The sequence below is a fragment of the Oxyura jamaicensis genome, chromosome 8 (assembly GCF_011077185.1).
Source record: "Oxyura jamaicensis isolate SHBP4307 breed ruddy duck chromosome 8, BPBGC_Ojam_1.0, whole genome shotgun sequence".
Taxonomy (NCBI): Eukaryota; Metazoa; Chordata; class Aves; order Anseriformes; family Anatidae; genus Oxyura; species Oxyura jamaicensis.
The window spans coordinates 1,650,742-1,673,468 of NC_048900.1; the positions used below are offsets into that span (position 1 = coordinate 1,650,742).

Genomic DNA, 22,727 nt, shown 5'->3' on the forward strand with positions numbered 1-22,727 from the left:
CAAGGACTGAACTATCAATGAAGGATCTTGTGCTGGCACAAAAGACTTCCTTCTAGTCCTCGTAATGAATATGTTACTTGATAAAAACCACGCTGCCATGGGCTCCACCCAATTAATGAAAAGCTCTCATCCTTTGCACTCAGAGCTAGACCTGACTGTATCGGTCACAGAAAGCTCTACGGGCTCCACATGGGCTGACTGATGCCTTTTGCTAGCTAACTGCCTGTTTGGCTGGGGTTTATTCCAGATATTCCCTGTTTCCTTTGCTGCTTTCTAGGGTGCCTTCTGTCCTTCCTTCCATTTACATAATTTATAGAACAAACCAGTCTTCTCCAGCCTTACAAAAACAGATCTTTACTGCTTTTTCATGATTTCCATTTCTCTGAAACACAGCCAATTCTGTTCCCTGGCTTTTGCTGTGTGTTGTGAAGAGCAATATATGTACTTCTCCAGTCTGTGTACTGATGCACACGGATGTACTGGTGTGTCTACTCTTTAGGATGGAGAGGGACAGCAGCAGTCCCAAATAGCAGATATACTTCCAAATCAAGCTCATTCCTTTTATGGTACCCATGCTATTTACCGCTCAGACCATTTAGTAAGTACATTGTAATTGTGACATTCCACAGAGGTACAACTCTAGTGCCGTTTCTTGTCTGGGCTTGTGTATAAAGAATATGCAATCCTGAAACACTGATCCTCTTGCTCTGTTCTAAGACCTTGAAATGACTCAGCTCTGAAGTTTATTATCAGCTTCAACTCAGCAAGCACACTCAAAGTTTTGCTAGGGTCAGATTGTACTCTAGCTTGGGTATTGGCAAGGCTGAAAGGGCTCTTTGTGAAGATCTCTGCTTGCTCATGTGGAAACTGGAACAAACTAACTTTGTGATGTTATACTCCTTTCTTGAATGATTCACACAACTGGTAAATCACAAGAGGGGTGGTCGTTAGCGGTAGCAAGCTAAAGCTAATGTAGCTGGGCTCTAAGACATGTACACTCTGTTCTTCTAAATCCCTGTGTATTCGACACAATAAATAGAGCCCCTGGATGCACTGGAACCACCCATGAGACTATTAGCTTGTTAAATTAGAGTGACTTTTAAGGCTAAGATGTGAAACATCTCAAAAAATAAAAAAATTAAATTACTAGAAAAAATATTATTTCATATTTTGTGCTTTTTCGTTCATGATCACCTGGATAATGTAGAGCAGTTTGTTTCCCAGCTGGAAGCATATTCTTTTATAGCTTTATCAGGTGGGACTTTACAGCTGAGCAAACAGAAAAGCTAACATGGAGCATCGTAAAGACACTAATTCAAATTGTCAAAAGGATTGAAGGATTGGATTCCCTAGATACATGGGACAGACCTCTGCCAGCTGATCCAGTGGAGGAACTGACAGCACTAGCAGGCTGATCAGAGCCTCCGGAGGGCAACCTGACTTGTTTGGCAGGCCCAGGACACTTCCAAGGAGCTTTGCGGATGTTTGCTGAGAGCAGAGGAAAGGTGATACTCTGGCTGTGAAAGGGAGTGGTGTTAGCAGACCCAGATTATTTTACACATTTCCCACAGTCTTAATCTTTTATGCACATTCAGGACTTGTGCTATTGCTTGCTTAGTCCCCACATAGTTTTCATGCTTCTCAGACCTACCCTTTTCTGCCCTGGCCAGTTGTACTCTTCCTTAAACCGGTGCTAACCTGTCTTTGCTCTCTGTGTCGTTCTTTGTCCCATCTTCACCTCACTTTTCCAGCTGTCTCCTTCCTGGCTTTCAGACTCATTCACATCCATTCCTACTCCTTTCTCCAATCCTGCATGCTGTCCCTCTGATGGCCCTCTCTCCACCTCCTCTCTCTGGCTATCATTCCCCTGCCACCACTGTCTCCCATTTTGCTCTAAGATTTATTTCCAGTGTCTTCGCTGAGCCACTCCTGGCTGTCAGTCACGGCTACTGCGGCTCAACAGAAGCATAACGACCCATTGTGTAGGGCTATATGTTAGGTGCTTTAATGAGCCCTCCTGATACTGACCTTTCGAATCCTCTGATCACTTGCAGAGAGCTCCTAGGCCCTGCTTTCCTTATTCACCAAGGTATTCCTTATCAACTGCAAGAAGCTGTTTGCCAAAAACAATCACTGCTTTCGTTTTTCTTTACATGCATCTCAGCATTTTTCTTTGACTACTGTACCTGGACACCATCAAGACGGTCACTGAGACACAAAAAGTGTGAGTATGTGGCAGGTCAGAAGCACATTTCGGGGTAATCCAAACAGTGTTGAGCAGACTCAGGAATATACGATGTAGACAGTCTTCAGACTCCTTAGCTTCTTTGTGAAACTTAGCAAGTTGACTGAGCCTACACTGTGATTTATCAAAGTAATTTGGGCAAACGCATATGATGTTTCTCAGACATGAGAAGAAACAGAAGAAGAAGTTCTTCTCCTTGTCCAGCCAATCTCTGATCTAAAACATCTGTAAGAATTTCTTTACTAATACCCAAAAAAGGTGTTGCATTTATTTACTACAGATAATGTCTGCTTTTCTACTTTCATTCTTAGAAATGACTGAATAGTTTGGGTTGAAATTGTCCAAAAATCTTTAGCACCTGCCATGAGAAATTTCAGGCTGAATGGTTCGAGTAAGGCAAGGTCATAAACAACAGGCTTTAGAGTGGAAATTGTCAGAAAACCTAACAGCCTGAACATAATAGGTGGCATTCATAGGTGGTGTTCAGTCTCTGGGTGTGTTTCAGTTCAGGATATTCCAAGTAACATAGCTACATATGGAGAATAGTGCCTACTTGCAAAACTACTGAACATAAGCAAGATTATTTGAGATTAATGGAAATTGTGCCCAGCTGCACCTTCTCTACTTAGGCAGAAAATGTTTGCTTTTAGATTGACTTTCTCAGTTGCTGTATCCTGCTGTTAAAGTAACTGGTCTCTGTTTCTTTTCTGACCCAGAAGGGGATACAGATAGGGGCAGTCATCTCACTTAACCAGTCTAGCAAGGAAATGTCATGCTGTCATTCAAAACCTTCTCCCAACCCACATTCCTGCCCCAGTTTTAACCAGGTAGGTTTTCTGGTAAGAAAGAGGATCTGTGAATGCTGTCCTGGTAGCACCAGGACTCATTCTCTGTGAATAACCACCACCCCCGTAAGGAATAACAAGAACCTTGTGATTAAAGCAGAGGCTTGGAGTCAGGAAGCTTGAGTTTTTCTTCTATATATATTCTGAGTGACTTTGTGAATTGAAACCAGAAGACAGTGCCCAGGAGTTCCTGGTTGCAGCAGAGTGTATGAAGCATTAGGATTTTAAGTAGCTTTTGTCTTTGCAGGGAGCAGTGCATCCTCCAGAGAGCACTGAAGACTCCTAGAAGAATGCAGACACACATCATACTAATCTCCCAGGAAAGTGGCTGTAGTTGGATACAAGACTTAAAAGTAGCATATTATAAAAGTCAGTGTCTTGTGCATGTGGCCCAGGGGATGGAGACCAAAGGCTCCAAGTTAAGCTTCTCATCAGAGGGCACAAGTCAGTGTACACCTCTGTAGCCAAGTCATTAGTGCTCTCAGAAAAGGAACAATTCTGGAATCCAGTACCCTTTTTCCAGAACTCTATTTTATCTTGTTTCTACTTAGGTTAAAGTGGATCAGTGCCACAAATTGTCAATTCTAAAAATCCCCGTTCCCCATTAAGTGCTGGAACTACCGAGCTGCAGAACCAGGTTCTTTCCAGTCCTCTAAAACTCAACTTTTCTCTGTCGATAGAAACGTTCACACTAAAGAGGTACAGATAATTTTTTGCCTCAGGTAACATACAGGGCAGAAAAAACCCTGAACAGAGCCCAGACCCTTACTGCTCCAGTGCCAGGCTGTTACAAAAGCAAGAAACCTTTGCAGCTGCCAGTACAAGTTCTGCAGGCTTCACCCCATCTGGTGTTGAGGGCAGGCACGTGGCAGTGAGAACACGCTCTGAAGCGTGCCCCTGTGCTGAGGGGTGCCAGCCCTTTGGTCCTGGCCGTGTTCAGCTGTGAGGCACCTCAGGGCTGCTAGGCCTGTGCAAGGTGAGGCGCTGGTGGCTGTCACCCCAAGGCTCAGTAGGGATACCTGAAAACAGTATGGCAGAAACCTCAAAGTCATTGGTGGACCCAGGCCATTTTGGCACTGGCAGGATTGGACAAATAACAAGAAAAAATTTCAGTATTACACTTTGGATGTGGATTTTTAAACCCTTATCAAATCTGAGCCTTGCTTAGGGGTATACTCTTCAACTGTAACGTGAAAATCCTCAATTGTTATTATTTGCTACGGTCTGCATATGGCCCTTGGCACAAGTCCTGTAACTCAAAGTAAGGAGCAGAGCACCACCTGGTGACACGCCACAGCATTACCCACCTGCTACTACTAAATGCAATAAAGGTTTGATTCGGGCATGTTTAAAATTCAGGAAAAACAAAACAAAACAAAACAACAACACTATTAAATTAGTTTTTTTGTTGTTGTTGTTTGTTTGTTTTAAATCCTATTCTAATCCGGAAGTATTTGCTATTGAGTATAAGATAACTTTCCCAGACTGATTGAAAGAATGCACTAATTCTGATGCCATTTGGTAAAAGCAGACCTTACACTTGATTCTGGTGATTTTCCATGAACTTCATCTGCATGGAATCTGAATTTGTTAAAAACATGTGCTCTTCTTGCTGCTTTCCGTTATTCACAGTAAGAATGTAATGCAAAGCTTAAGGAGAATCATTCAGAAAGGGGCAAATCAACAATGAAAGCTAGTATTAGCAAGCCATCAGTTCTAATATCAGCCTTCATCCTTGGCATTGTTCTTTCAGAGGGATTTTTCCCAATCAGACAAGGAGGTTACTCCTCCTGTCCAAGTTACAAGTTGTTAATAATTTTGGTTATTTTTCTTGATATAATCAAAATACTAAATTTCTCTTACAGAAAAAAAATTGAGCATCACATGAAATTTCACATTGGTATTTTGATGGAAAATGACTTCTTTTCTTCATGTATTTTTAAAGTGCAGTAGAGCAAGGAAAAGTTATTTGTCTATTTAGGCTCTACAGACACAAAATTACTTGTGCAACATGTATTAAATCTTAAAACTTCATTCTAAATGTCCTACATTACGAAAACTCTACAGACAGATGAATCATGAACATTAAAAGGTACAATGCTGATAAAGACAGCTGTGAGTTGCCTAGAAATTAAAAGGTTTAGGAAAGCCTTTTTAAAACAGTTTTCAGCAACCCTTTCTGTCATGTTTGGTCAGAACCACTTGTGCAGGGGGGTTAAATATAAGGCAGAATGGTGCTGAGCCCTATTAAATCAGTAGAAAAAGTTAATTTAAGAAAGATTGCATAGGTTAACTTATTATTATTATTATTTTTCAGTTAGCATAGAAGCAGCCTGAAATGCTCTGGGACAGATTCATATTCTCTCCCTCTCTCCCTCTCTCTCTCTTTTTTTTTTTTTTTTTTTTTTTTTTTAGTCTGAGTTTCTGGTATTGGCAATTTACTTCCATCTGTGCTAGTTTGCCACCAGTATTTCATTCTGTATTTGCATTTGAACACCGAGGCAAGTTCTTTCTTCTAAGCAAAGCCGGCCTTACGCTCTCCCTCCTGTGCAAGACAGACCAGCTCTGAAACAGCTTTTCACAACAGCTTCAGTTTAATTCCGTTTTATTGCAGTTGCTGATTTTGTATTGCTGAAAAAGCACATTTTTCCATTGACTGTCAAGATAGAGAACACTAATACTTTATCTTTTTGAAATATTAGCTTTCTCTACTTTATTGAGCTGGATGTGGTGAACATACATCTGGAAAGACCGCAGGGACAGCACTGCACAGAAAACGGCTCGCTGCAACCGGGCGGTGCTTTCTGCATTCGCTGGTCATTCCAGCCACAGGTGCTGATCTAACTCAGGGTGGTTATTGTGTGCATGCTGAATTCATGTGGGCATCCGTGAGAGGCATGTGCGATCTACAGCGTCAGTGTAATGTAACTGTACAAACAGAGAAAGACAACGCAAAGCCCCGCGGCCACCCCCAGCGCAAACCGGCAGGGCCTCACAGCGGTCTGTATTTCAGCAAGGCCGCCGGGACGGCGACTTGGGCGGCGGCTGCCCCGGAGAGGGGAGGGAAAATGCCCTTTCCCCGGCGGCAGGAGGAGCCACCGCGGTGCCGCTGCCCTCCCGGCAGGGCCCGGCCCTCGGGCCCCGGTGGCGCCCCCGAGCGGCGCGGTCCGGCCTGGCCCGGCCCGGCCCGGCCCGGCGTGAGGGAGGGAGCATGGCGCGGCCGGGGGGCCGGCGGCAGGTGAGCCGGGGGCCGGGACCGTGCGGGGCCGTGGGTGTCCGGTGTCCGGCATTTTAGGTGCTTTCAGAGGATCTCAGGCATCGGGAACTTGTTTTTGATTTCACAGTTGGTTTTCTTTCCTTTCATTTTAGGATTCTGGAGAATGCGTTGCTGAACTAAGGGAATGGAGACCGGTCGTTTATAGAAAGTGCACGGACCCTCTGTGGCTGCTCCTTTTCTTCCTTTTCTGGGCTGGTTCGGTAAGCGTGCCCTGCCTGGAGGCAGCCCAGCCCCGCAGCGCGGTGTGCTCGGCTCGCGGCGGGCCGGGGCCGGGGCACTGCTGCCCGGGGGCTCCCGCACCTCGCCGCCGGCTCACACCTCCGGGTCCTGCCCCTGCGCGCCGTATCCCGGGTCTGTGCAGGGCTGGGGTACTCGGAGTCCACTTCCCGTAAGCTAATCGGGCTCAGACTGGACTCTTGTTTCTACTTATTTCACCCTCAGGAGCTTTTTTATCTTGCAACATGTCTCTCGGTCTGTCAGCTGGCCTTCTGCCCCGTTTCTGGAACAGGACACAAGCTGTGGGGAGCCTGCCTTGTCTTAAGCATGAGTGTTTTTTCACGACGTGTCTGAGGCTACTGAGCGATGAATACACTATTAAATCAGTTTTAAATTCAATTCCTAATAACTGCTTTAATGGAAGCTCATGAAGAAGAATATATACACATCTTGAACACTGCATAAGCTGGAGCAGAACGTTGTGGTCGGGGTGGTTGGTTGGTTGGTTTAAATGTGTTGTCTTATGCTTGGTGCTTTGGTCAGTGTAAGACATGCCAAATGTTAATCCCATCAAAGGGTGAGGATTTAGGATTTTTGTTTGTTTTCTCTGCCACTATTCTTAGTGCTTAATTTCTGTAAAATAGTTTTGTTTAATCTTATTTTTAGAAGACTTGGAAAAAAAAAGGTAATACTGATTTATTCACATAATGGGAAAAAAAAGAAATCACACTATTGGCTGTGTGGAAATGCATATCACTGGCAGGCTGAGAATGACACACCCCTCCAGCAGTCACACAGCTGTCTATTGCTTAACGAGATTTATGGCTTGTGTGCAGCATTCTGTACCTTAAAAAAAATCATTCACATGCACACAGTACTTGCTGCACCGATGGCAATGGTCCTGTAACTTCTGTCTTTAGAAGGTTTACCAGATTTTTTTTTTTTTTATTTTTTTTTTATGGTTTTTTTTTTTTTTTTTTTTTTTTTTTGTTAAAAGATTTTTAACAGGTATTTGCTTTGTAAATAAACTGGATCTGAAAATAACTTGTTACTGTAACAAGCATCACACACACAAGTAGTATGCCAACTTTAATTATGGAGTCTCTACAAAGTTCTCCATGTTAAGACAACATTAACATGTGAGCATAATTTAAATAGTATTATTTAAATAGTTACAGTGCAAACACATAAGCACAAATTAGACTACCCTTAGGACTAAGGAGACACATTTACTTGTTTGTGTATGAGACTCGGTTTCTGCCCAGATCCCATCTTTAGTCATGAGTGCTAAAAGTAGAATAACAAAGGCACTAAACCTTAACTAATAAAGCAGTTGTGCTGGATCTGATAAGTGCCATCTCTCCCCAGCACAGCCGATACTCAGCTACTCTATGCGAAGTAGCAGTGGTTAATGAGGGACAGAGAAGACTTGCTGCTGCCAACAATTTGCATGCAGCCATAGAGCCAACTGTTTTGTCCTTGATGTATGCGAAATGTGTTTTACACCCCATGGGACAGAGGAGATGATTAAATCACCAAGTTCCTCAGCTGGAGAGCTGTAAATAAGCTGTTGGGTAAAATGCTCAAGACTTCAGCTTCACAGAATTACTGCTTCTTGGCACTTGGAAAGCTTCTCTTCAAAGGGCATTTTGGCCCTCACGGGGTACATGAGCAGGGTATAGGCTGCATTCCTAGGCACAGCATCTTATGTTGATGAAATGTTGCTGCTACTCAGGTAGCAGAGGTGCTTAGCTGCCCCTGAGGTGTACAGCTGACCTGCAGTGCCGGGGCTGTGGTGAGGCAACAGAGCATCCAAAAGTTTGGTGCAGTGACACCTAAGTTCACAATGTAGTTCTTTTGAGGTTTTTCACGTGGTAAACAATGCACCTTCCTGAAATTTAAGATAACCTGAATTTTAATTACCCTTTGTTTTTAAAATACACCTTAATAGCAGCTGCAATGTCTCAACATTTCAGCAGATGTAGTGTCCAGGTGTGTTCCTAAGGGCACTCTGAAATACGAGAAGCAGTAGCTACATACGGAAAATTACCACCTGAGTGACCTTGCCCAGGGACACACAGGAACTTCGGCAGAGGCAGGATTTAGCACCTTATTGCTTTTTTCCAGTCATTTTAATCTCAGCCCCTATCTTTCTTTGCCTGTGATGTTCTGCTAAATTAATTCGTGTACTGTCTGCTTTCTGCAAGATAAAGGAAGGGTCTGAGGAGACACCAGGGCTAAACTTGTCCATATGACTTGCTCTGGCCTTGTTCAGAGGGGTGAATTTTAGATTTAACTGTTTGCCTTCACAAGACAAAAATGCATGTGTTAAAAGAAATATTTATTGAATGGGAGGGAAAGGCTATCATAGCATGATTTCACATTAATATTTTTTTTTAATAGATGTTTATAACTGGCTATGCTGTGATGGCTGGTGCGGCAGAAAGACTTGTGCTTGGATACGACAGCTTTGGGAACATATGTGGTAGGAAGAATACTCCTGTAAAAGGGGCACCCCTTTCTGGACAGGACATGACTAATAAAAAGTAAGTACATCAGAGAATGTTTAAATAAATCTAATGTTTGAGAAGTGAGCATAACTTCATACAATATACATCATCTAGTTGTCAATCATTTACATGCATATATAATTACATGCTTAAATTTAAAGGCAAATAAGGTCTAAGAAGTGTGCAAAATGGTGAGGGAAACTAAAACTTTAAGATGGAATTTGAAAAGGTACTACATCGTTATGCTTTATGCTGATTTTTTCTTAGATAGGGTCTTAAATAGGACTTCAGACAGACCAGCAGTCATTCTACACAGACAAGTGTTTGTATTTATGGAAGTTTAAAAAAAGCTGAAGTTGCCAGTCGTTCTGTTGACTGCTGTGCAAGAGAACACTTGGAGAGTGGCACCCACCTTGGAAATTTCTGATCCCATTTAAGAACCTAAACTGAAATGTAAAAATGTAGCATATTCTCAAATTGCTTCTTAACTTTAGCCTTCAAACTCCATTTTTTTTTTCATTGTATGTGGAAAAAGTTTCATCTGCTTTGTAGCACTTTAAAAAGATGGAAAGAAGACTCAGAATTTAAACCTATGAAAACCAGAAAGCTTGTTTTTTGAAACGAGGATCTTTTTGTCTTTCTAGGTATGTGTTCTTTCTGAATTCATGCAGCCTGGAAATGCAAAGCCTCAAAATCAGTTCAGTTTCCTTGTGCGTGTCTAGTTGTCCACAAGAGCAGCTCAACTCTTTGGAAGACCTCCAGAGTTTTGCAAGGAACAATGGTGTGCAACAGGGAATATGAGTATCTAATGTATCTGTAGTACAGTTGAGAAGCTTTCACTTTATTATTCTTCTGTTTGCTACGCTAGGGAGTCATTTCTTACCATTAATTTCCTGAGCAGTCCATGGCAACAGAAAATAAAACATCGTCTCTGCTATTTCAGAGCCATAGTTTCTAGAATTGTTACAACTCTCTTATGCAAATTTAAAAGCTGTTGATTCATTTCTGCACGATGCTGAGATTGTCCAGCAGAAAACTGGCTGCTGAGAATGAACTGAATTGGTTTGTTGGGGATGCCTGTATGTGAACAGAGCTTATGTGCTATTCGAGAAACTTGCCTCAATGGTTCTTTTAAAATTGGTTAAAACCATGGTGGAATTATTAATTCTAGATATACAGAGGCAGTGTTACCTTTTTTGACATCAGAGCCCCAAATTTGCAATTTTACCTAGATTTTTTTTTTTAATTTTTCTACTGTTCAAGATGAATATGATGTCAGAAGTAGCTATTGTGCAAAAGAGGCAGCTCCAGTTTATTCATTTCCATCACGTAAGTAAAATAACCTGTGGCCTAACCCTTGTTCCACAGTGTATGCGTCAACTGCAGACCGTACAGATACGAGTGGCTATTTTTATTGGAGGTCAGAATTCTATTCTTTTTGGTTTTGTTGAATTTTTGGCAAGGGTTTATATTTAAATTGACAACATTTGTTAAAATTTCATTTTGGGATATTTTGTCATCATTCGGTTATGTACAGAAAGCTGTAAACACCTGTGATATTGTGTAAGTAATTTCAGTGTAACTGAATAAAATGGCATGAAATTCCATCCACATGCTAAAACTGCTTGCATATTCATCTCGAGGGAGAGGGCAATGTTGCATTTTGAATGGCTTGAATGCAACCAGCATTTCTCTCCTAGAAGCATTAGATAATGGAGCAGAGCATTATTAGCAGAGTGCCTGGCACTATTTAGGCAGAGTCCAGAAAGTACTAAGCTTCTGGATAGACATATATTCTGTTCTAAATTATGAGGGACCTGGCCCTATTGAAGCTTGTGTCAATTTAGGTTTTTCTGTTGTCTAAAGGAGCAAGAGTTTAAAACTGAAGTACTGTACTATGGAACAAGCAGTGTGCCTGCCCTCAAGGAAGATCTTTAAATGGTAATTGAAGTTAAGTGTAGAAGACAGAAGATCCTGTAGGGGTTGCTGTAGGTTTATCCATTAATTCTAATGGGTAACTAATTCTAATGGGGAATCTACATTCCTACAAGAATATCAGTGATGAATATGGCCTGCTAAGGGATTAAAACAGAAGTGCAAACAAAACTTAATGTATTTTTTTTTTCAAAATTGTAGCTAATATTAAGCTACCATTTCTCTTATTTCTTAGGTTCTTGTCTTTGTGTTTACAACCTGAACGTTTCCAGCTACACACTAAATCCAAAGGCAGCTGAGTTGTGTCCCACACTGCCAGTTCCACCAAGGTAAGAATTAATTGGTACTTTACAACACCCTTGAGTACAAACAGCTTCTTAAGGGTTCTTACTTCCTCGCATTTTGTAGCTGACGTGATGCTTTACAATCAGAATTTTGTTGCTGTGTGCCTGTGAACACGCCTGTGTCCTGTCCCACAGAATGAACAAGGACTGCATTCTCATCATCCCTCCACCCTTTAGAGATGTTTCCTCTCCAGATCAGGGTCAGAGCACTCCGCATGAGGAGCAGCTTATCTCCTGCACAGACTTTTGCTCTCTCCCTCAATGCCAAGGAAGAGGAGCTGTGCTCTCGGACCTGGCTTGTTATGCTGAACCCAGAAATTTTCTGTCAGAATCATTTCACAGCCAACTGGCTTGAACCGCAGGTCTGTGGATGTCAGCATCTAACATTCTGCAGCATGTAAAAAGTACAGATGTCAGTTTAGTTGTATTGTTTAATTTGTTACAAATTAGTGAGTCAAAATCCTTAAACCCATGATTTTCAATTCCACTGTCATGAAGATACAGCAAATAATTGGAATCTCCATGTCTGCAGAGCTAAGTCCTCTACTGCTCTGAACAAGAGAAAATAGAGGGAAGAAAAAACCACAGAAGAGAGCAGGAGACACATAAAAGCATTATACAATGGATCAAAGGAAGGCATGTAAACGGATGAAAAATATGACATTTTACTTATTTCTTTGCCTTTTTAAGCCTTTATTTGGCAAGGAACTTACCATATACATCTCACACAGTAACATTTCACAGTAGCAGCAAAGCTAGTCAGAGAAGCTTTAAAGTGCTGACGAGCAGACCTCTCCTTTTTAGGCAGGGATGTCTCTTTGTTGTAGTGTGGCCTTGCCAAAATAGGATGATAAATAAATTCAATAGGCTGGCTCTGAGAGGCAGATAATTTTATATGTAAATATTAGGTGGTGTTAATTGTACAGTACAAACATTGCTGTGGAGCAGCTTTGAGAATACTTAAACATCCTCAAAATGATGCAAAAATGTTCATGCTCTAGAATTACCTACAACAACATAGTTTCCAGCCATGCTAGCAGGAGTTTAGGTTTTACATAAACACATGGGAGCAAAGCAGACGAAGCCAGATTAGAAACAGGATAGGAGCTACATGCTGATGATGACTGAGATAGTAATTCTCCAGGTTGGTTTCGAATGGATGTTACAGCACAGCAACACAGACATGGTGCTGCCAAGAGTTTATTTTGCAGATAGAACTGCTGTCTGGCCACTTGTTAACAGACCACTCCCATGCCCGGTGTCCTGGTGTGTCAGACTCCGTGTGTAAGGTTTTCTCCCAGGCAGGGAGGATAACTGGTAGGTCGCAGATTGTCTGGATGCTGCTGCAAACGTGTATTGAGGCCGCTGGAAGCGCACTGCTTGAAAGGGAGCAGTGGAATAGATTGTTGTGAGTTTGAAACTGTTTGTTCAGTAATGAAAACATTTTTCATCATCTTTTTTTTTTTTTTAACCTTCCAGTAAATCTTTTCCATTATTTAATCGGTGTGTTCCACAACATCCTGAATGCTATTCCAAATATGCATCTGTCTTAATAAGTATGGTTAATGAAATGGATGTTTTTCACCGAATTCTGAGTGGAATATTGGCAGGAAGAGATACTGTGATAGGACTGAGTGTCCTTGCACTAGGTAAGGTTACAAAAAAAAATGAGGTTATAAATAAAAAGTGAATAATATTCAATTAGAGTTTGAGGTTTAAAATGTTTCTATGACCTTTATAGTTTTTTATTTAAAAGTACTGACCTTTTTTACATTTTCTGGGTAGAGTTGTTTTCAAGGAAGAGTTCTTGTTTCGTATCAGGAGGCATAGACTGGTGAAATTCAGTGCTAGCAAATATAAGATTCTGTGTTCCTAGATATGATCATAAACCTTTTTTCATGGGACTAAGAAATTGTTGTTAAAAAGAATAATAGCATTAGCTTTAACATTTAGATTTTAACTTTAGTCTTTATACAAAATATTACTGAATAGCCAATTATTCCCAAAGGGAAATATTTCAGTTATAAACTTTACTAGAAAGTTATCTATAACTGTTTTAAATTTTAAAAAGGTCACCAACTTCAGTACATGCTGTTGCTTTTGAGACCACCCTTTAAAAGTAAAAGCCCAAATTCTACTAGGACCTTAAAATTAACTATAATATTAACAAGAGTTAAGTTAAATGGTTGGTAACACTAATAATAAACTTTGTGTATTTTTCAGCTTTCTGTTTTATAATGGTTTTAACCTTCAGATTCATTCGGACACTTCTGGTCCATACCTTGATTGCTCTGGTTGTATTTGGGTTGTTATGTAAGTATATTTACCTTTTAGTGTATGCGTAGTTAAAGCACTCATCTCACTGAACTGAAGGAGAGACAGCTGAACAAACAGCTGTCCCTTTTCTCCTTGGTTCTCCTCGGTAACCTTAAGCTTACCCCAGCCATTTCCAAACTGAGTCCTGCTTGCCTTGGGGTACCAACATCTGGCTGTGCTGTTCCAGCTGCTGAGTGTTGGGGTGATGATAAGATTTAGTTATTAATAGATGCCTGGAAATGACATTTCTTCTGGCAGATAAGTACAGTTACAAAAATGCTGCTGTTTCACAGAAAGTTTAGTGAAATTTTATATTGCCTGCTTTGGAAAGAGAGAACTGTAGGAATGTGTCCAGCTAATGCTTGTCATTCCATAACAGTTAGCTTCTTTTTTCCTCAACAAAATTATATTGGCTGAGTTTTAGCCTAGCTCCTTCTTCTGGGTTTGTACCTCAGAGTAACAGACCATGATGTGAATTTTCTTTGTGATCGTAGATACTGTACCTCTCGTACATGACAACTCCTGAGCGGAGCTGGGTGTAGGCAGAAGGGTGAGGGGATCGGGAGAGAGGTGGGAGCTGCAGCCTGGGGAGCACTGCCCATCTTCACACTGCTTGTTTGCTGCAGTTGTCTCAGGTGTCCTCTGGTGGCTCTACTATGACTACAGAAATGATCCCAGCACTGAACTGGAAACAGAAAAGGAGAACGTAAAATTTCTACTTGGATATGCTATCTTCTCTACAATAATTACAGTAAGTAGTAGTTTACAGTAAGCAGTGACGGAGGCTGTAACTAAAAATTTTGAACTACAGGGGTTCTGCAGCAGTAAGAATAATTCCTCATCCATTTCAAATTTGAAAAGGAGAATCAATGATGAGATCTGCTTACGGTCATTTAAACAGTTCTGTATCTTCACTGTGAATTTCATTTTTCATCACAGGGCTATGTCACACTTGTATAAGCATCATTAGCACCAGTTTTGTAGAAATGCAGGAGTTACGTTCCATCCCCATTCTTCTGTGCATCAGCTAGTTGGAGAACCATGGCGAGTGAAGAGAGAGGCTCTGGCTCCTCGTGAACAAGATCTGTGCATTCGGCCCACCATGTCAGAAGTAGAGAGGGGTGGCTCTTTCAGACAATGAAAGGGGTAGGTGAAGCACAGGCAGCAGTGTGTAGGCCTCAAGTTACAGGGTTAAATTCTGCTTTTCTCTCACTGACCTTGTTTTCCAACAGAAAACCTGACTCTGGCCTTCAACTTTTAAAGGCATTTTTTTTCACTCTGATGTTGCAGTGTTAAAGGAGTCATTGTTCAATACAAGTGTACAATTTGTAGTTGATGAGACATTTGTCAAAATGTATTTCTGTTTTCTTCAAGCAGATCCACAGACTAGGATTCACTGGATATGAACAGTCTGAGTTTATAGTGAAAATATAAATGTTACAGATCAGATTTTTTCATATCCTCTGTAACTTACGAACTTACCTTTTAACATCTGTTGATAATAAGAGGGTAAGAAAAGGTCCATTTGTATGCAACTGACTTTCATTCATAGGACAGTGGGAACGTCTGCTCTTCTCTCATGGCTGGTGGCATCTTCGTAGTACAGGCAAGAAAACTGGTGAAGGAACTGCCACGGGTTGCATTTATTATTTTATGAATTTCAGCCTGTCTCTTAAATGTTGTTCATAGTTCCATGTCAAATACAAAACACTTGTGAGGTGTTTACACCTTGTTGTTGTTTTTTGAATTTGTTTTTGTACTTTGGCAAAACTGAATTATTTAAATGGAGGTTTCATCGTACATCTGCTTTGCTTCAGTGTAGACAGAGCTCTTAAATCTATTTAGTTTTGCTACTGTTACTTTCTGCAGAAAAGGACTGGACCTCCTCCTAGTGTGAATGGTGGCAAGCTGACTTGAGTAGGAAGGAAGTTTACATGTTCATGACATACAGAATATCTGGAAGTGTAGCATGAAACATACATTTATGTTTGTTGCTGTAAAGCAAAACAAACTGTTTCCGTTGGGTGAACTGAAGTTTTTTGAGTCTTATTTTGTTTTAAAGCAGCAATAGTAACACTTCATAGATTTAATTTCATGAAACTAAAGATTTTAATTCACAGGCTCCTTGATAATATAGGCAGTGTCTTAGAAAGCATTTCCAGTGCACAGTGTTTGTGGAATATAAATTTCACGTATGACAACTTCTCCTACTTTTCTTAAGGAAAGAAAAAAAAATTACTATTTTTTGTTTTCTTTTTTGTAACAGATTGTTCTGCTTTCCCTTATACTTGTGCTAAGAAAGAAGCTTCAGTTCACTGTACAGCTCTTTCAGATTGTTGGTAAAATAATAAGTAGAATCCCTTTCCTCCTTTTCCAACCACTTTGGACCTTTCTGATTCTGATTGTCTTCTGGATATTCTGGGTTGCTGTACTACTAAGCTTAGGAACTGCAGGTAAGTATATGCTGTTCATGTTTTTGATGAATGTTATCTGCTTCTGAAGTTCAGTTCTTAAATATGTGACCTTCTGGTGTTAGTATGCAAACTATGGGCTAGCAATTTTATTTAGCCATTTTATTTAAAAAAAAAAAATCTTGCTGCAGTCTTTGACATTGCTATATTTCTGTGCGTCAGCACTACAGGAGAAAGGTTTTTTGTTCCTAGATGTGGGCTTTAGGTTTGTTCTTTCTCAGTTATTTAATTTATGATTAGATGGTGGTAGATATGTATATGCTTTATGTATTTAAATGAGGAAAGTAACTCATTTCATAACTGCATTAAAAGTTGTCATCTCTCTCCTGTTAATTTCCTCTGACTTTAAACAATGCCCAGTTGTCGTGGAGGCAGCACATTGTTTTAGAGCAGTACTTTATTGACAACTGCTGTAATTATTTAGATTGGTACAATAGTATTTGGATCGATCCAGAGGCTCTTGCAATTGTAGAGGAGGTGCTCTATAGAGAAAGTCAATCATACTGTGAAACATCTGTAAGAAGAACAGGTCATGAGTATGGAAATGGTATTACTGAGGGACATTCTGCTATAAGATTTGTCACTGATTGAACCACAGCTAACTTGGATGCTGTCCCTTGGCACAGCATCACTGTCTGAGGGAGAGGAAGGTTATCCTTTTGTGAAACATCACCTGAAGGAAGGATGCTAAACTGGTTGTGTGTAGCTCTGGGAATAACTCTTCATGCAGATACCAGCTTTTGTCCATGGGAATCATAATGATTTGAGTGTTGTTTTTTTGTTTGTTTTTCATTTTGAATTTCTACAGTGACTACTACTAGGAGTCAGATGTTGTCCTGTGGGTTGGAGTTCGTACAGAATTGATGCAGGCAGAGACAGCTCTTTGTCATGGAAGCTTTAGTTATTCTTGTGTGTTCTGTTGTTGTTTGTTTGTTTGTTTTCCTGAATCTTTGCGGTCCTTTGTGTGTGGAGAAGCAAAATGCAGCCAAGGTCTTTTAACACTTATGTTTTATTTTGTCATGTGCTTCCACCACTTCTTGAGCCTGTGGTTGTAATAACTCCTCTGCACAGGCTTGTAGATCCCTCCAAGGCCAGAAAAGCCTCCAACTTTTCTGTAGCTGAGCCCATTTGCCAAAGCTGGCAATATTCCCCACCTCTGTGGGTCAGGCACCTCACTCCTCTCCCATGACAACTGCTTCCATCTCAGTCTCACCCCGTTAAATCTGGCAATGTACAAAACCCACTTCACCTGCAACATGAGACACCATCTGTCTGAGTCTATACTGGTATTGTGCATCAGTCAGCCACTGCTTCGGCTAGACCAGGATCTATTTCCCTCCATTTTTCCTTGGAGAGTTATGCAGGTTTGCAAGGATCTCTCTGCTTCAGCTACCATTTTCCAGTAGCTCACGTGCATCAGATATTGCTGCTTGAAGCACTGTCTGCCTGATGACCTGCTTCTACAAAACGGTCTGACCTAGCAAGGCCAGATGTCCAGCCTGCAGTCTCTTTGTGAGTGGTTCCTGCCTGACTAAATAGTCAGACAGATTCACTTTGCTTTAAGGGTCATGGATATTTCTTTTCCACGCTCCTCTGAGTTGGGTTTTCCCATTACAGAGACTGTATTGTGTGCTAGACATACCTTTGAGTGTTAGCTTTTCTGTAGTCTTAATCCCGTTTTTGCACAGATCAGCTAGGTGGCACTAATTTTCGAACTGTCCTTGTGGGGTACCTTTTCACTGGTTCAGACCAGTCCTTTATAGAAAGGAGCATCTCCTGAACCAACTGTTCATTTCATGCACCTGCTTGGATCACAAGCAATTTAAGATAAACATTAACTATAGTAAAAATAGCAGCAGGTAAATAAAATGAATGACAACACACAGATTTGCTAAATATATAATTAACCGGAACTATTAGAAAAAATACTACATCCTTGATTTTTATCTGAGCTGACACATTACCCACAAGAATATTCATTGGTTCTCTTAATAAGCACACGTAGGGATGTGAAGCTTGCCCTTGTTAAATCTAAATTTAGAAAACGCCAGCCGAGTGTGTCATATTGAAAAGCTTTTGGAAATGCAGAAATCATTAAAAGAGTAGAAATATTTTAGCTTATATAACAGAAACAGCTTGATGATAAGTGCCGGATGAGGAACTAGTCAGATACTTCCTGGATGCTTTTACAGATTTGCAGGAAAATAGTGAGTTGCACATTACATCTGAAAGCAAATTCCACGTGTATTCACAGGGAAATAAAAAACAGTGAAAACCGCCTTTGAGAGACTTTTTATGATTTGTCCACGTTGTGCCATTTTCCCGTATTGGTTATGTTCTTTGTTTTCTGCTAGACATTTCCATTCAGCTTATTTTTCCTGCCATATTGGAGAACAGAATCCAAATAGCTTGTGACGTGCTCTAACATTCATAGTGCAGCAGACGTCTCTTGGCTCTGAGGTATTTTACTTTTTTTTTTTTTTTTTCCCTAGCATAATAGGAATGTTAGTGCTCCAAGATACAAATGGTGGTACGGAAGGCAGCATAATCTTGCTGCATAGTAGAGCAATGTTGAAATGTCTAGCGTGCTCTCAGTTTTTAAAGAATTGATTTCTTGCAGATATAGCATAAGAATGGAAGGTCATTTCCAGGCACTTACCTATCAATGTATTGCTCATGTAGGGAGTCTAGTAAAACATATGTTTTAACAGATCTTCTGCCAGGATATTTTTAGTGTAGGTGTCAATCCTTGTATGGGTTTTCTGCTAATAGATAGCATGTTAATACTTAGAAGGGAATGTGTATCTGATAAAGGATCTGTACCAATTCTAAGTCACAGCCTAAGCGTGAATGCAGGTAGCAAAATGCACTCTACGAGTTTCATTAATTTACCTGATTAAAGCTTGAATCCATTGGTTTTATCATTTGTTTGCAAGTATGCTTTTTATTATGATGTCTGTGTTACATGGTGGCTGTTGTTACCCAACAGATGTAAACTGAGTTTTTGGCAAAGTCCAGGGCTGAGGTGTTCTTATGTAAATAACATGTAAATGACCTGCAGCAGCCTCAGTGCCCACTAGGTGCCGATAAAGTAGTGTAGGAAAGATTTATTTCTGAATCTACTCAGTTGTTTACAGCTGCTCTGATTACAGATAACTCCTGAGAGGAGCTCGAAGACAACAAAGGCAGTTTTAGCCTTTTAATGATCTGGGGAGATAATAAAGGATTGTTTTTATCTGGCTCACAGATCAAGGGGTTTTGATGAGGTGACACTGAAGGTCGGTGTCAGCAAGAAGTTATGATAGTTGTTCCAGTCCTGTACTCTACCCAGTAAACCACAGCTTAGATTTCTTTCGTAGTTCAAAATGAGGTTAATGATCTCTAGGCTAGATTTGATATTGAGAAAATTCCTTTAAATTTTATTTCAAATTTTCAACCCAAATATGAGTCCTCAAAATGCTGCCTGATATAGCAGATCAGAGTAAGGTAGCTGGTTGCTTTGGTTTTTTAGAATGGCTAGAACTTAAGCATCCCATATATATATATACGTACATATATGTACGTATATATGTGTGTATATATATGTACGTATATATACACACACACATATATATACTGTACTGTTTGGCTAATAATACATTGGCAGACCAGCTTTGCATTTTTTACTTGTTTTCTTTAATCACCCTGTAGATGGAAGACATTTCTTTTGCTTTTTGAATTCTGGGGACTTTTTGCAAGAGCTCACAGTACTTTTCTGAAGATCTCCCAGGATCTGCTCTCTTTGAACAATTTGTTTTCTCTGTTGACAAATAGCTGCCTAGCCAGCATTCACTACATAAAATGTAGGTGGTTTTGTCTTGTTTATGACACTGACTTTTTTTCTCACACGTGTATTTTCTGGATCTATATCTTAAATGGAAATATATTAAGAAAGCTGAGAAACTGAAATGTTTATAAAGACACGAGTCTTTTGTATAATACAAAGAAATGGGCAAATTAAATTGACTTGCTACTGTGCTGCACCTGTTCTTAACATTTTTCTTGGATCTTCACTAGTTGTATAATATTTATAGTGTCTCTGCATCTCACAGCTCTGGAGCACTGGATTCTCGCTTGAGCTGTGATGCACCTGATCTTTATGTGACCACACAGGCACCTTATTTACATCCTCTCCAAAAGTTAGTGTTACTTTGAGAAGAGACTAACTTCTTGGGAGCTATAGAAACCTATGGATGCCCTTGGAAAGGTACTTATGCACATGACTGGCTTGAAAAACGTTGATAATCCTATTAAAATCAGTGGGACGACTTATGCATTTTAAGGTAGGCATCTGCTTAAGTACCTCAGTAATTCAGAGGCTGTAAGAGCAGCAGAGAGCGAGTGAATTCCAGACCTAGAGATCTAGGACAAATGCCAGACTCCACGAGACTTGAGACAGCGCAAACAGTGGCACCAGTTAGAACCATTAGCTGGGTAGGAATGGAATTCAGCTGTGCTTTGGAAAAGCTGATATATCTTAGGGTTATTGAGTCTTATTGTTTGCGAATTTGTGTGCTGTTTCATTGCAGAACTTAAGTGTCTGTCTGGCACAGCAGAACACGTCTTTCAGCTTTCTAGCATGCGGGAGCTGTGAAGTCCAGGTGGCATTAATACTATGTGCGTAATGCAGGATGAGAAGGCAGCATGAGATTTTCCTGTAGTGAAGGTGCATCCTACAGGCAAGAGCAATAGAACTGCTGTATAAAGTTGTTCAGTAGCTAAACCAACAATAAAAACCTAATCCTTGCAGAGTCCTTGACATTCCAATTACAGTTGGCTAGCTTTGCTGTAAATACCACCACATGGAAAAAATAAATAAATAAAATTACACAATAAATTCTGTTGGAGGACACATGAAGATTCCGTGCATGCTGCCAGAACCTTTCCTCCCTTAGCAGTGGGAAGTGCACATTGTATTTTCATGTTAACAGGAACTGATAAACAGGCTCTTGGTATTTTCTGGGCAGTGGTTCTTTGTTCTGATAGTGAAATTGCTAAACTAGACTTCCCAGGAAATTTCATCCCTTTAAAACAGCCTGCTGCTTTGGGCATCAGCAAAAACTTGCAGCAGCTGCTGCCGAACAAGAGCATCTGACCCAGGTCTTAGAGTGCCAGAGTGTAGCTGGTGATGCTGCCTGTGCACGCTGCCTTTCTTGTCGTTGCACTGCTGTGCTGGCTGGCACAACGGCGCGGCACGGCGCTGCAGTCAGCGCACAGCCAGGTGGAGGAACTGTTCCGAATCCTGCTGCAAACACTTGTGATTGTTTGCATTGTTAACAGCACCGCTTTGAAGTATTTGCAGCAGATGAACATTTGTACTGATCAGAGGTTTTCAGATTTGGTGATTCAGCTGGAGGACTCTAGTTCTGTAAGCTCTTTACTACTGACTTGTTAGCCTTGCCACTAGGAGCATATATATAGTACACCAGAAGGATTCACTTTCAGCAGACTGTGCTGTGAGTGTGTAGCTGGAGGAAAAAAGCTCTGCTGACAAATTAAAACTGTATTTCAAGGCTTTGTTGAGAAAGTTTAGCTTACGTGAACAGTAAGATCAAAGTGGAGTGATGAGGAAAAAGGCATATGCTTTTCTCATAAGCATATCTAGGGTAGCATTAAAGCTTATCTGTGCTGCTGGGACTGACATGAAAAGCAGCATTGCATGGAATTCTGTTGACAGCATTGTATATGCACAGTAGGCCCAACAGACAGGGTATCAGCCAGGCACAGATATTTACATTGGTAAACAGATTTCTGTGAGGTAACAAAACCTGTGCAGCGGGGTACAGTGCTGTACACACGGCCGTGTGTAAGGTTGGCCAGGAAACAAACCCACTGCTGTTGTTTCTGCAGGTGGTTATTTCAGTAGGCTGGAAAAAAGCAAAAGGAATTAGTTTACAATGCAGATATTTGCCAATCCTCGTGACAAAGCTAGAGAAGCAAAATCAGAAATGTGCTTTTTTAAAAATAAATAAATAAATAAATGTTCAGGTAGATTTTATGCTGGAAAGCATGGTTAATCCTGGTACCAAACGGCATAATGTCTTTGCATAGAAATGGGGAGGTAGGAGACCTTGTATTTTATTGACCTATCATTTGCACAAATTCCGCAGAGAAGGTTATAGGCTATGGTTAGTGGGCATATTTGGGGAGAATTAACTGGGTGTGCTGCAGGAAACTGGCAGTCTAGAGCCCCTGGAAGATGCAAGGGCGATGAACCCCCCCTTGGATTCAGAACAAGAAGAAATGGTATAGCACATAGCTTGTTTTAATGTGCCAAAGTAGATGAACCTCTTCTCAAAAAATCTAAAAAGGATAAATAGCTTTTGTATCCAAACTTAAAAACAAGGAGTAAGGGAATGGGGAAGAATGGCTGTGATTTTGTGATAAGGGATCTGAGGTAAGAGTAATATCTTTTTCACAACAGCAAGCATCTTGCATTTCACAGACTTAAAATGCATTTGAATATAATGGAAGCAGCAATATTTCTGGGAATGATCAGCCTTACAGCACTGCAAAGAGTTTAGCTGTT

The 22,727-nt window shown here is 40.7% G+C and overlaps 1 protein-coding gene across 2 annotated transcripts in view; it reads left to right on the plus strand.

Moving 5' to 3' along the window:
- Window positions 1-6,084: 6,084 nt before the first annotated feature.
- SLC44A3 (solute carrier family 44 member 3) overlaps window positions 6,085-22,727 on the plus strand; it is a 40,377-nt gene continuing 23,734 nt past the window's right edge. Inside the window, exons 1-9 of one of the 2 annotated variants that reach the window (XM_035332671.1) lie at window positions 6,085-6,328; window positions 6,460-6,567; window positions 8,987-9,129; window positions 9,738-9,874; window positions 11,264-11,357; window positions 12,852-13,021; window positions 13,596-13,685; window positions 14,315-14,439; window positions 15,955-16,141. In XM_035332671.1, the coding sequence (XP_035188562.1) occupies window positions 6,302-6,328; window positions 6,460-6,567; window positions 8,987-9,129; window positions 9,738-9,874; window positions 11,264-11,357; window positions 12,852-13,021; window positions 13,596-13,685; window positions 14,315-14,439; window positions 15,955-16,141 (1,081 nt within the window). In that variant the 5' untranslated portion in view covers window positions 6,085-6,301. The remainder of the gene's footprint in view (window positions 6,329-6,459; window positions 6,568-8,986; window positions 9,130-9,737; window positions 9,875-11,263; window positions 11,358-12,851; window positions 13,022-13,595; window positions 13,686-14,314; window positions 14,440-15,954; window positions 16,142-22,727) is intronic. The other variant, XM_035332672.1, reaches the window with a different exon arrangement.